Here is a 14,110-nt window from a genome sequence, read left to right on the forward strand (position 1 = left end):
TAAATGGGTGGAGAATTCAGATCTGGTAGGATTTTACACCTATTTTGTATTAATTTCTGCATTTCTGCATGGGGATACCATATTAGTCTATATAATATTTAATACTATTGTCTGTATTTGTTATTCAGTTTCTACTTCATCGTACTTACTGTAGGTATGATAGATAGATAGATAGATCTTTTGGGTCTCTTCTTAAGCCCTATTGAAGTAGACAAACAATCCTACTAAACTTCCCCCATATTTTCTGATGCTATTGGATGTGCGTATGGGGTGTGTTGAGATTCTTTCTCTTTAATTCTTGTTATTTCTAGGGTTAGGGCTAGGGGTTTGGTTCAGATGAAACATATTCTTGTCACCTGTACTTCCTTTAAGGGGATTGTAGTTGACTAGGTTCCGTTGAATAATAACATTTATGTGAGATACGCTCTAGTTCAAAATGAATTATTTTAGTGATGTTCTCTGGCCTGTGTTATACAAGAGGTCAGACTAGATAATCACAATGGTCTCTTCTGATTTTGAAATCTATGAATTACTTAATTTTCCTCTGTGTCCATTTCCTTTTCTTTAGTTGGAGAATATGGGTGTAATTGGAAAAGAGAATCAAACAGCCATCACAGAATTCATTCTTCTGGGGTTTGGAGACTTCCATGAAATGCAGCCCTTACTCTTTGTGACATTTTTATTCATCTACACCATAACCATGTCCTGCAACATCGTAATTGTTCTGGTGATAGCAGCTGATCACAATCTACATATCCCCATGTACTTCTTCCTGGGTAACTTATCTTTCCTGGAGATCTGCTACACCACCACCATTGTCCCCAAGATGCTAAGAAGTTTCCTTAGAGTGAGGGAAGTGATTTTATTCATGGGTTGTGTAGCCCAGTTGTACATTTTTGGATCTTTGGCAGTCACTGAGTGCCTCCTTTTATCAGTCATGTCCTACGATCGGTATTTAGCAATATGCCATCCGTTGTCTTATGCATCTGTTATGAACTTTAAGGTTTGCCTTCAGCTAGCAGCTGGCTGTTGGATAACTGGCTTCCTGACTCCTATAGCAATGATGGTCTTGACTTTTACATTGCCTTTCTGTGCTTCCAAGGTTGGCCATTTCTTTTGTGATTTCATGCCTCTGTTAAAACTTTCCTGTACTGACACCCATCTGGTTGAATTTCTGTCTTTCACAGTGTCTGCCTGTGTGACCCTGGTCCCATTTCTACTAACCTTGACTTCCTATTATAGGATCATCTCGACCATTCAAAGGATCCCTTCCACCACTGGGAAGCAAAAAGCCTTTTCCACCTGCTCCTCACACCTGCTGGTTGTTTCTATTTTCTATGGCACCATCATTATTGTTTATGGAGTCCCTGTAGGAAACCTGTCACCAGCTTTAAACAAGGCCTTCTCCCTACTCTATACAGTCATCTCTCCCATGTTCAACCCCCTCATCTACAGCCTGAGGAACAAGGAGGTCAAGGGTGCCCTGCGAAAGGTTGGAAGCAAAGTGTTCACTTTCCTAAAGAAGAGCAATATCCCATAAGGTGACCCAAGTGACTGAAATCAGAGAGCAGTTAGCATCTCAGATGTTCTGGAGGTTCAGTAGAGAGGAGGTCAAGAAGACCTGAAAAGGTCTGCAGGTATAAGGAATGCTTTCAGAAATTTCATGTCTCTAAAGCAAAATTAGGAATGGATATTAGCGATCAAGTGTGAATTTCAAAAAAAGAGTCAAAATGACCAGCTCATGAAAGAACAACCCATAGGCAAAATAAATTGACCATCCAATTTATTTGGCAAAACATTCAAAGAAATCAACATACATTCACAAATAACTCAATGGAGGAAGACAAGAATTCCATTCACAATTACCATTTGATTGGCTCTAATGAACAGCTGAGACATGTCTACATGTCTTTTTCAAGAGATCAGAAACAATCCTATGATCTCTGAACATTTCCTTCTGTGAATACTACTAACATATTTTTCTTTTTTGAAACTTTTTATTAAGGCAAAGTTGCACTAAAACGTTAACTTATTACATTATACATTACTTATTCAGGGTCAGGTTAATATTCAAAGAACCTGGCTCAAGATTCTGGACTGCTGGCTGGGAAGCCCATCTCCTCCCAAAATCATAGAGCCGTAGGGTTAGAAGGGACCACAAGGGTCATCTAGTCTAACTCCACTCTGAGTACATTAAAAAGGGTGACCAAATTTCTCAATACCTAGCCTCTCTTCGGTGCTTCTCTTGTGTATGTACTTGGTGTGAAAGCTTTTCAATTACAAGGACAGTCCATTTTTGACAATATCCCAGTTCCATAGGAGGAGACATCATATTTTTCCAATATTGTGCAATATAGAGTCTTACTGCTATTAATTAAATAAAAGAAATTAATGTGTTGTTCTGTTTAAAATGGAAAGCCTTTACTAGAGCATTAAGTGAGAAGTCCAGGGGATCTCTGGGAAGCTGGCATTTTGTCATAAAGTGAATCTCTTTAATTACTTCCTCCCAAAATCATCTAATTCCTATACACAATCATAACATGTGCAAGTATGTTCCCCTTTCCCTGCAACCTGTCTGACAGTATGCCTTCCTAGTAGCAAAAATGTGATGGATCATGATTGGAGTCAAATGCCATGCATACATTAATTCATAAGCATTTTCTTTATGAGCTACACAAATTGAAGATGTATATCTTCTTTCCTGTGTACAGACCCACTCATCCAGGTCAATTTCCACTCACTCCACATCCAAATACCTCTCCCATCATTTTATCTGGGTTGTTTTCTTATTAACATCCTTTTCAAACAAAACTGCATGTATCTTACAAATTAAACATTTTGTTCCAGCTTGCTCCTGATTCAGCTCGTCAAATGTGGTTAAAAGGCTAAATAGACATGGATTAGACAGTAAAATGGTTGACTTGTAAATATTGAAAATACAGGATCTTTATGTTATTTACATTCTTACATTCTTTTGGTTTGATTTCAAATCAGGATTCAGGAACAGCTGTCCGAACTGAGTAATCTCAACTCTTAGACACAATGACTGGACTAGATAACCTCTAGTTCTATGATTCTATGAATATTCACTTTGATATATTCTAGGGATAAATTCCTGATTATTAATGAAAGCTGTTTCATTATTAATGAAAGCCTTGGCCTCAGCAACAGAAACTTAAAACAAATTTGGAATTTTTCCAAAGCTGCTGAAGTATTCTAGATGAATGGGTGATTTTAAATTTTTTTTGATGACCTAAATTTCTTTTTAACCCAACAATTAATATAAATAGCTATATTTGTGTTCCAGCCTTGTTTGATTTTTATCCAGTGTTTGGATAAAACAAATTGTTAGCCCAGATGATCACGTCTTTTAATTGTGATGCATAATAATAATTAGCCAAATGAGGAAAGGTAATCCACCTCTCTTTATAGGTTTATACAGAACTTTAGAACTCCCCCTTTGCCTTTTATGTTTCCATATGAATTTTAATAGCACACCCTGCCATCTTTTTAATGTCATGTCAGGCTTACCAACAGGGATGCACTGAAACAAAAATAATAACGTATGGGGGGGACAGTCTTTGTTACTGAAGCTGCCCTGCCTAGCAAAAAAAATTCATATTTGTTCAATTCCTCCTAATCTTTTATTATTTTATTCCATAGTGGAGGGTAATTTGCCTTACACTGATTTTTATGTTTCTCCTCAATTATTTATTCCTAAATACTTTAAAAACGCTTTTACCCATTTAAATGTACATGGCTGACAATACTTTGTTTGACCCTTTCAGGAATATTCATTCCTAAAAGTTCAGATTTCTCAGAGTTGATTTTGAAGCCTGATATCTGACCAATTTCCAAAGTCATCTTTAACAAGGCTTCTGGATCCTGCAAATATAAGACACCGACAGCATACAGAGCTATTTTGTGTTCTATACCAGAAGATGCTTTGATATCCATTACCTAGATGTCTCACATTTATTGCAAATGGCTCTATTGCCAATGCAAACAATATGGGGGTAGGAGACAATCCGGTCTTGTACCCATAACCAATTAAAAGGTGGAGACTTGTGACCATTAACAAAATCAGACGCTCCAGGTTGAATATACAGGACTAATATGCCCTTAGAAAACTGATTTCCAAAACGATATCTTACCAAAATCTGTCCAAGATACTCCCACTCCAGACAGCCAAAGGCTTTCTCAGCACTTCTTTTCTTTTACCCATCCCCACAACTTTCCTGACATCTAGAAACTTTATCTGTGATGATTTTATGTTTTCTTCTAGGTAATTGATAAAAATATTAAATATTGTAGGTCTAATAAGTGATTGGTCTGGGGACCCCACGAGAAACACACCCACTAGATGACAATTCCCCATTTACAGGTACACTTTGATACCTATCAGCCAATTTTCAATCCATTTCTGTGCCATGTTAATTTTATACTATTTTAGTTTTTTAATCAAAAAGTCTTGCAGTACCAAGTCGAACTCTTTAGAAAAGTCTAAGTATATTACATCGACAATATTACTTTTATTAACCAAACACTTTATACACACATAAACATATCAAGTTAGCTTGAATGTATCTATGTGCCATAAAGCCATGTAAATTAGCATTGATTATCCTCCTTTAAATCTTTATTAATTGAGTCTCATTTCAATCACTTCATTATCTTCCCTGAGATTGGTCATGTTGATTGGCCTATAATTACCTAGGACATCCTGTTTACCCATTTAAAATTTGGCAGAACATTAGCTTTATTCTAATCTTCTAGCACTCACCAAGTGCTCTGAGATTTACTGAAAATAAATATTAAGAGTCCTAGAAGTGCCTCAGACAGCTCTGTTAAAACTCTTGGATACAAGTTATCAGGACCTGCTGATAAAAATGTCTAACTTTAGTAGCTGCTGTTTAACATCCTCCTGAAATACTAGTGGAAGGGAAAGTTTTTTCATGGTCATATGAAAAGACAATATAATGTGTTTTCCCCAAACAGAGAACAGAAATATTTATTGAACACTTTTGCACTTTCTGCATTATTTATTATAATTATAGCTTTTCTATCTAGAAAGAGACAATATATTTTTGTTCCTAATATATTAAACAAACAAACAAACAAACAAAACAAACAACTAGCATTGTCCTAAACTCGGCTGGTCAAAGATTTCTCATTGTGTCCCTTTTCTTCCTGTATCAAATTTCTACAATTCCTAACTTCTGATTTATACTCAGTGCTATCAATTTCCCTTTTCTTTTGTTTGTTACATAATATTTTTACTTTTTAATTTTTATAACTCCTTCCACTTCCCCGGTAAACCAGTTCAGTTTTTAACTGGTATGGTCTTCTTCCTTGAAGTTCCATGACATCATTTAAGTTCCCACTACTGGAAAACAAGGTTTATATGGTAAACATAAGAGGGGGAGCTCGAGTGTGAAAGAGGGAATTTCAAAGCAGCTAAGAAAGATAGAAACCTAACTTCTATTGAAATTCAATAAGTTTAGGGCAATTAATTCCCATGGGCTGCTTTGAAAATGGCAGCTTGATCTAGATCTAACAACCAATGAGAGTTGGGAACATAATTCCTTTGGGCATAATTTACTTAACGATGGGAGCATACACAGAGATCCTGCTAAGTGACACTGAAACCTAGCATTTCAGAATCTTCAGCATAAAACAAGTTGCCTCCTCCCACTTGAGCTCATCTGTGAGTGAATAGCCGGTTGTTCTAGTCATTCAGGAAAGCTGTAAAACAAAGACACAGAGACGTACGCTAAGGAATTGTTACATTTGGGTTTGAGATAGGATGCAGGTGTCCACCTTCAAATGAAAGAGAAAAGCAGTGGGCTGTCCTTTGAAAATCTATAACTTAATCCTTTTGCCTCATATTCAATTATATCAATGACCTTCAGACATTTTATTTAAATTTTTGGTCCTTTGGATTAAAATTCTACTAAAGCCATGGTGTTTCAAAACCACTTAACATCCTCCTTAATGCCTTTGCCAAGGCTTCCTTCACGTCTTTGTTTCTTAGAGTGTAAATGAAAGGGTTTAATAGTGGAGTTACAACAGTGTTAAAGATGTTGATTGTTTTGTTCAAATCCAACGAGTTCTGTTTAGAAGGCTTGACATACAGAAAAATGGTGGAGCCATACCAGAGAGTCACAACGGTGAGGTGGGCAGAGCAAGTGGAAAAGGCCTTTTGCCGGCCTCGAGATGATGGGATTCTCAAGATGGTGGAGATGATGTGAATGTAGGAGACCAGGGTTATCACGCATGAGATCACGACAACAATGATTGAGACAATGAACGTTGCAAGCTCAACGAAGCGCGTGTCTGTGCAGGAGAGTGCTATCAAGGAATCAATGTCACAAAGGAAATGATTGATGCCTTTAGGGCCACAGAAGGACACTGTGGATATTAGAGCAGCCAGCACAGAGATAGCCAGGAAACCACACAGCCAAGAGGCAAGGGCCAGCTGAGCACAAAAGGTGCTGTTCATGAGGGAGCTGTAGCGCAATGGATGGCATATGGCCAGATAGCGGTCATAGGCCATGATGGCCAGGAGAAAACATTCTGTGGAGCCCATGGAGAGGAGAAAAAACAATTGCAGGAGGCAGACAGTGAAAGAGATGGTTTGGCTTGTGCCCAGCATGATGCCAATAGCCTTGGGGACACATGCTGTGGTGTACCAGATTTCCAGGAAGGAGAGATTGCAGAGGAAGAAGTACATGGGAGTGTGTAGGCATGGGTGGGTCCTCACTAGGGCTATGATGGACACATTCCCTACAATGGTTAGGAAGTACGTAACAGAAAACACCACAATAAGGAACATCTGAAAATACCAAGTGCCAGGAAAGCCCAGGAGGATGAACTCCTGCACACTGGTTTGGTTTCTTATTTCTGTCCCAGCCATGAGGTCCATCTGTCAAGACATGAGAGATCATAAGACATTTAAACATGTTGAAGACAGGCTTGGATGTGCTAAAGTGCAGACTCTAGAAATCTGGGACTAAAGCTAAGAGAAGAGAAGAAAAAATGCATGCTACTCAACACCATCCTTCCACTCAACATTTGTCTAAGGCCCACAAGCATGCAGTGGGTGGCTGCCACTATGGTATTATTTCTGTCTTGATGATCTAGCTCATCCACCCGACTCCACCCCCCCTGAGAAAGCCTCAGGATTTGGCCCATTCTCTTCATGCCTCACCTTGACAATAATTTTGCTCTCTGCTCAGGACAGAGTGGTCATTTTTTTCACAAGTCCCATTGAAAGTTCTAGGATTTCTACTCCTAAGTCACTTACACTCTTCTGACTTTCAGTGGGACTTATGTCACTTAGGCCTAGAGCTTGTCAATTTTTTTTTTAACAAAACTGTTTCCCATTGAAAAATTCCAATTTGTTAAAACTGAAATATTTACATAAGAACATAAGAATGGCCAAACTCAGTCAGACCAAAGGTCCATCTAGCCCAGTATCTTGTCTTCTGACAGTGGCCAATGCTAGGTACCCCAGAGGGGATGGACAGAATAAGCAATCACCAAGTGATCCATCTCTGCTGCCCACTTCCAGCCTCTCGCAACCAGAGGCTAGGGACACCATCCCTGTCCATCCTGGCTAATAGCCACTGATGGTCCTATCCTCCATGAATTTATCTAGTTCTTTTTTGAACCCTGTTATAGCCTTGGCCTTCCCAACATCCTCTGGCAAGCATACCAAGGAAACATCAGGTTTAGCTGAAAATTTCATCAGGATGTTTTCTCAGTTCCAGCATGGAATTTCTGATCAAAATGAAAACCTGAAAACGAAATAAGCTCTCTAGCCTAGTGGTTAGGGCACTTGTTTGGGATGTAGATGTTATGCTGTCTGGATTGGCTCACTAACGTGAGGGCCAAACTCAGGGCAGACTGTGACCAACCAGGACACAAACCCACAACTGGTTGTGTGTTCTATACTTAGATTTCTCTGACCAGTTATCAAGCATGAGTTCCTCAAGCACTATTACAGCCTTACCATGAAGTCACAGACAGTCCTCTTGCACACTCCAGTCTTTCTTGCCACCCAGGCCAGCTTGCCTTTGTAAGCTTTGCCTTACACCAAAAATCAAAATAATATTCAGGTAACTCCCAGTCCCAAAGGATCAGTCACTTACCCAAGGTCAATTGCACCTTAGATCTCACACCAAAGACAACACTTGCAGCCAAACCTATAATAAACGAACTATATATGTATTAACTAGGAAAAAGAAATAAGAGAATTATTTGAAAGGTTAAGGCAGATAAACATACACTCCAAATGAGTTACAGTCCTAGGTTTCAAAAGGAGATAGAAGCTGCTGTAATATGCCAGCTTTCTATCTCCTTTAGGGCCAACCCAAGGTAAGCAGCTTGGGAATCCCTTGCTTATGTTTAGAAATATTGTCCTCTCCAAATGCCACGCAACATAGTGATCCAGTCCCTTCAGGTCAGGGATTTTTATTCCCTTACTCCAAAGTTCAAACTGTGAGGGAACTAGGCTTTGTGCACGTCCCCTCTTCATGGCTGTGGGGAGAGCAATCAACAAAGTATTTTGCCCACTGATGTTACACAATGGTTCATCTGGTGTCTACAGGCCTTCTTTTGTTGGGCAGGAGGTGACACCTCTTCTGATAAACTCATAGTTCACACTTGGTAATGCTCCTCTCCAGACTGTGGGGGTTTCCAGATTAATAGCAAACACTTTCATAGTTGCAAAGCAAAGACTTAAATCCTTATAAGATGGGATTCAGATATTATAAGTGAGATTGAAGCATTCAGCAACTCACCAGCATTTAATAAAATCCAAACGTTAAGTACATTCTTATAAACTTAACATCTATTTGAACAAAGTTAACACCCAGGTGAGCAGACTGGTTTCCAGCTATGCATTTGTCAGTGTTTAGTGAGGCCTAGGGGCCTAGGCAGAAGATAGTATCTGGTCCACCATTGTCACAGTAGAGGACCAAGTTTGATTCTCATTTTTGTTCTATATTGCAATGGAAATAAAATGTGAAACTGTGACATTTTTCACAAAAGGGAAATCTTGTTTTCTGGTCGGCTCTGCTTAGTCCTTTCTGAGACCTTCACCCCAAATTCTCAGCAATAAGGAACAACATTAGAAACTAGCAATTCTGTTTATTATTGATTATGTGTCTTCTGGTTGAATTTTATGGTCCCACCTATGGTAGGGATCTCTCTGTGCTAGAAACTGCAACAACATAGCCTAGAAACCATCCCTACTCCAAACAGTTTACAATCCAGAAGACAAGACAGACAAACAAGTAGAGGACATGCAACAAAGAAACAGCTTCCCAGATGTACAGTGCAATGGCATGCCAGTTTCCCTTTCACATAACAGCCCCCCTCTTCCACTCTCCTCTCCTGGGCTCAGCTCCATTCAAACATTTCCAGTCTGGGCTAGACCAGAACAATAGTTAGAAATCATGTTCCAAGCCCTGTCCAATACCAAATGCTTAAGAAACAACCTATAACCCACCCCACTATTGCATGTACTTTGCCACATTCTGTAAAGGCCATCTGTCCCTGAACTGAGAGAAACCTCAGTTTATGGCAGAAAGAATAAATGATTGATTGTCATTGTAGCCAGGTATTTTCAAAGGGGTTAAGGGGGTCAGGTACCCAGTGGTTGGGAACATTCAGTGGAAGCTGGATGATGAACTCCCTCAGGCTTCTTTAAGAATCCCAACTGCAACGTCCTTCCTCCAGTAGGTTAGTTTGAAATCATCCTTAGACAGATAATAATACTTAGCACCCGAATAGTTCTTTACAGCTGCAGTGTGTAAAGAATGGCTATTCATCCACAAAACACACGGGCATGCTAGAGGTCTGACTGAAGGCACAGTGGAGTGAATGGTTGACTAGGCAAGTATTATTGTTCCCATTGTACAGCATAAGTAAGTCTGGGAGGTGAAGTGATTTGTCCAAATCACAAAGACAACTGGGCATAGAACATAAGAGTTCATAATCCCACTTCTGTGCCTTCTGCCCTGATCTCAAAACAGGATCTAGACATCCCAAAACCTCCAGCTGCCAGAAGCTGGGACTGGACAACAAGGGATAGATCACTTGAAACTGTACTTTTCTGTTCATTTCCTCTGAAGCTTCTGACATGGGCCACTATCAGAAGACAAGATACTGGGGTAGAGGCTCCATTAGTCTGACCTTCTTGGCAAAGTTGTTGCTAACATACTAGACATTAAATATTTACATAAATATATTCCAGCTACTACAGATATATCCCAATCTAGTACAAGCTAAGATGGTCTGATAAATCAATGAGTAAGGATGTTGGGTCTAAGATATTAGGAACAAGGGGAGGTAACAAACAGATGGCATTTAATACATAACGTGGTGTGTAAGTTGCGTAGGTTAGTTGTCTATCTTAGTCTATAAATGTCAGGATACTTTGCCTTAATTCTTTGTGTGGCCTAGGGGATGGCAGAAACTCTCACTACCAACTGATCCATTCCTTGCTACTAAGCACTCATGTGTTAGTGTACTTGTAACCACAGAGCCAGGGCGTTCATACTGTCCCTAAGGGGCAATAAGGCTGGCTGAGTGCCTTTGTCACCGAACCGTGTCTGTGGTCTTTCTTTATGAGTAACATCGAGCTCTGCTTAAGGAGGAGGCTGCCGTATCTGCTGTTAATAATAACCAAGGACAGAAGCACTGGGCAGCCTGCACAGCTTTACTAAGGCAACGACGTTCCAGCCTGCAGCACTTAACCACACTGGGTAGTATTTTCGAGGTCTGCTGAACCAGTTCTCTGCGCAGAGCTGGAACAGCACACTGAAAGAACACACACACACAAGCCAGCTAGCAATATATATATATCCTTCTCTATTTGCTGCAGCTAAATTATTGACCCAGTACATTTCAAGAGGTTAATTCATTAGTGATCCTTGAAACATTTCCATATCCATTTCAACATTTTTGGATGGAAACTTGTCTTTTTGATGACATGGAGACTTCATCAAAAAATGTATTTCCATGAAGCAATTTTGGTTTTTTTATAAACTGAAAAGTTCCGTTTCTGGTAACTGAATCATAGAAATGTAAGGTGGGAGGGGACCTCAAGGAGTTCAGCTGGTCCATCTCCCTGCGCTGTGGGAGGGAGAAGTAAACCGAGAGCAGCCCTGACGGCTATTTGCCCAACACGTTTTTAAAAACCTCCAATGAAGGAGATTCCATAATTGCCCTTGGACACCTATTCCAGAGCTTAACTCCCCTTAAAGTTAGAGAGCTTTTCCTAATACCTAACCTAAATCTTCCTTGCTGCCACCTTCAGTGGACATGCAGAACAATTGATCACCATCCTCTTTAGAGCAGCCCTTAACCTCTTTGAAGATTCTTAGGATGGTCCCCCTCAGGCTTCTTTTCTCAAAATTAAACATGCCCTGTTTTTTTTAACCTTTCCTCATTGGTCAAGTTTTCAAAATCTTTTATCATTTGTGTTGCTCTCCTCTGGATTGTCTCCTATTTGTCCACATCTTTCCTAATGTGTGCCACCCAGAACTGGACACAGTACTCCAGCTGAGGCTTCAAGTAGAGTGAGACAATGACCTGCCGTGTCTTGCATACCACACTCCTGTTTATATACCCCAGAATGACATTAGTCTTTATGCCACTACCTCAAATTGTTGACTCATACTACATTTGTGATCCACTATAACCTCCAGATCTTTTTCAGCCGTGCTACCACCTAGCCACTTAACTCACATTTTGTAGGTGTGCATTCAATTTTTCCTTCCTAAGCAAAGTAATTTGCACTTGTTTTCCTTGAATTTCATCCTGCAAAGTCTGGACCAATTCTCTAATTTGTTACAGTCATTTTGAATTTTAATCCTGCCCTACAAATTACTTGCAACCCCTCCCAGTTTAGGGTCATCTGCAAATTTTATGGGAATAATCTCCACTTCATTATCCAAGTCATTTAGTGAAAACATTGAATACTACTGGACCCAGGACTGACCCTGGCAGAGCCCCACTAGATACGTCCTCCCTGTTTGACAGAGAGCCATTCATAACTACTATTTCATTACAGTCTTTCAACCAGTTGGGCACCCACCTAATAGTTATTTCATCTAGACCATATTTCTCTAATTTGCCTTTTAGAATGTAATGGGGAACTGTGTCAAAGCCTTACTTACATCAAGATATATGACATATACCGCTTCCCTCCATCCAGTAGGCCAACAACCCTGTCATAGAAATGTTTTGATTTAAAAATGAACATTTTTAATTTACCAAAAATGATTTTTTATGAAAACCCCAAAAATGTACATAAAAATTTTGATGAAAACTAAAATATTTTTATTTTTAGCCACATATTTCATGAAAAAAATCAACTGGGTCTATTAATTATTCAGAGTACAATGAATACTATTTCCTTTTATTCTTCCTAGAATTTATAGTATATTAAACAAGAGGGGTAAGCTGTACCCATTCTACCAGTACAGGTCAGCTGACTCCTCAATGAGGAAAAGTTTTGGAGTGGATGGAGGATTTCCAGCTAGCTCTCATTATCAAGAAAGGCAAAGTTATTTCACAATACAGTTACTTTTAATTACAATTCCAGCTGCATCTGGCTAGTAGGTCTAACTTACCAGTTCTGTTGACAGAGCTTGTCAATAAAAACTCCCTTTGTTCCCCAATTTTTTCTCTCAAGAGGATACACAACAGTCGTGGCTCCTGAAAAATGGTTCATTGTGTGGAGGTATATCTTGTTTTTCCCAACACTAGATATATATCAGTTATAGGAAGATTTTTCACCTGATCCTCATTTCCATGAAGGTTGCTCTACACCACTGTAGCAATGTCCAGGGGGCTTAAATTGTGTGTGATGAGTCTAAATCACTTCCACTTTTTACACTGTTGGGATAGTGCAAGGTGTTGTTATTATAAATGAGAATCTGCCACTCCAAAAGCAAAAGACTCTGGTTAAGTCTGTAGACATCTGCGTTGGTTAGAATCTCTTTCCACCACCATCCACCTGCTTTTAGCCCTACCTACCAGATTAATGAACTGCAGCTCAAATTGGCTGCATGAGAGGGAATGTTTTGTACTCCTCCCTCACCTACACATCACCCTGGGGATTGTCTGATCAGATCAGAATTTCACAGAATTCCCTAGAAGGTATAACACATTTTGCTATGTCCAGCTCATCTCCTGGTTAAAGCACCAGTACTAACAGCTAGGAAACCAGCACACATTCCAAATTCTTCCCACACTTCATGAACTTCAGTGTCTTACTTGAGCCCCTCCTTCAGCCTCATTTTCCCCATCTGTAATATAATGAGAAATGCCATAATTTGACTCCTCCCACTTGCTGGGCACAAAGCGTTCACAAAAAGAGCCACAGCTATGAGTTTTATAAGTAAGGAGCAAGGATTTCTGCTGCATATACTTGAGTACAATCCACTAGCACCTGATCTAGTCACCATTTACAGATAGACAGCTACAGAGCACTCCTGTAACAGGGGAATGCATCACTTCATAAATCCATAGATTCATAGATTCCAAAGCCAGAAGGGGCCATTGTGATCATCTAGTCTGACCTCCTGCATAACACAGGCCATAGAATGTTCCCAAAATAATTCTTACAGCAGATCTTTTACTAAAAAATAATCCAATCTTTTTTTAAAAAATGACCACTGACGGAGAATCCACCACCCTTCATGAATGCTTTCAATGATTAATTAAACTCATTGCAAAAATTAACACCTTATGTCCAGTCTGAATTAGTCTAGCTTCAACTTCCAGCCATTGGATCGTACTAGAACTTTCTCTGCCAAATTGAAGAGTCCATTATAAATATTTGTACCACATCTGGGAACTTAGAAACTTTGATCAAGTTACCCCTTAACCTTCTCTTTGTTAAACTAACTAGAGTGAGCTCTTTGAGTCTATCACAATAAGGCATGTTTTCTAATCCTTTCATTGTCTTTGTGGCTCTTCTCTGAACCATTTCCAGTTTATCAACATCCTTCTTGAGTTGCAAACACCAGAGCTGGACATAGTATCCCAGCAGTGGCACCAGTGCCAAATACAGAGACAAAATAACCTCTCTACT

The 14,110-nt window shown here is 39.5% G+C and overlaps 2 protein-coding genes across 2 annotated transcripts; one reads left to right on the top strand and one right to left on the bottom strand.

The window, feature by feature from the left end:
- Nucleotides 1–577: 577 nt before the first annotated feature.
- LOC141997753 (olfactory receptor 5V1-like) lies at nt 578–1,540 on the top strand. Its single transcript, XM_074970167.1, has one exon. It carries the CDS (start codon nt 578–580, stop codon nt 1,538–1,540), a length of 963 nt encoding a protein of 320 aa, XP_074826268.1.
- Nucleotides 1,541–5,953: 4,413 nt separating this feature from the next.
- On the bottom strand, nt 5,954–6,916 carry LOC141997754 (olfactory receptor 6F1-like). Its single transcript, XM_074970169.1, has one exon. The coding sequence runs from the start codon at nt 6,914–6,916 to the stop codon at nt 5,954–5,956; it is 963 nt and encodes a 320-aa protein (XP_074826270.1).
- Nucleotides 6,917–14,110: the final 7,194 nt, after the last annotated feature.

The sequence above is a fragment of the Natator depressus genome, chromosome 13 (assembly GCF_965152275.1).
Source record: "Natator depressus isolate rNatDep1 chromosome 13, rNatDep2.hap1, whole genome shotgun sequence".
NCBI classification, from domain to species: domain Eukaryota; kingdom Metazoa; phylum Chordata; order Testudines; family Cheloniidae; genus Natator; species Natator depressus.

Coding starts and splice junctions, on each gene's coding strand:
- LOC141997754 (XM_074970169.1), bottom strand. CDS start 6,916: ATGGCTGGGACAGAAATAAGAAACCAAACCAGTGTGCAGGAGTTCATC.
- LOC141997753 (XM_074970167.1), top strand. CDS start 578: ATGGGTGTAATTGGAAAAGAGAATCAAACAGCCATCACAGAATTCATT.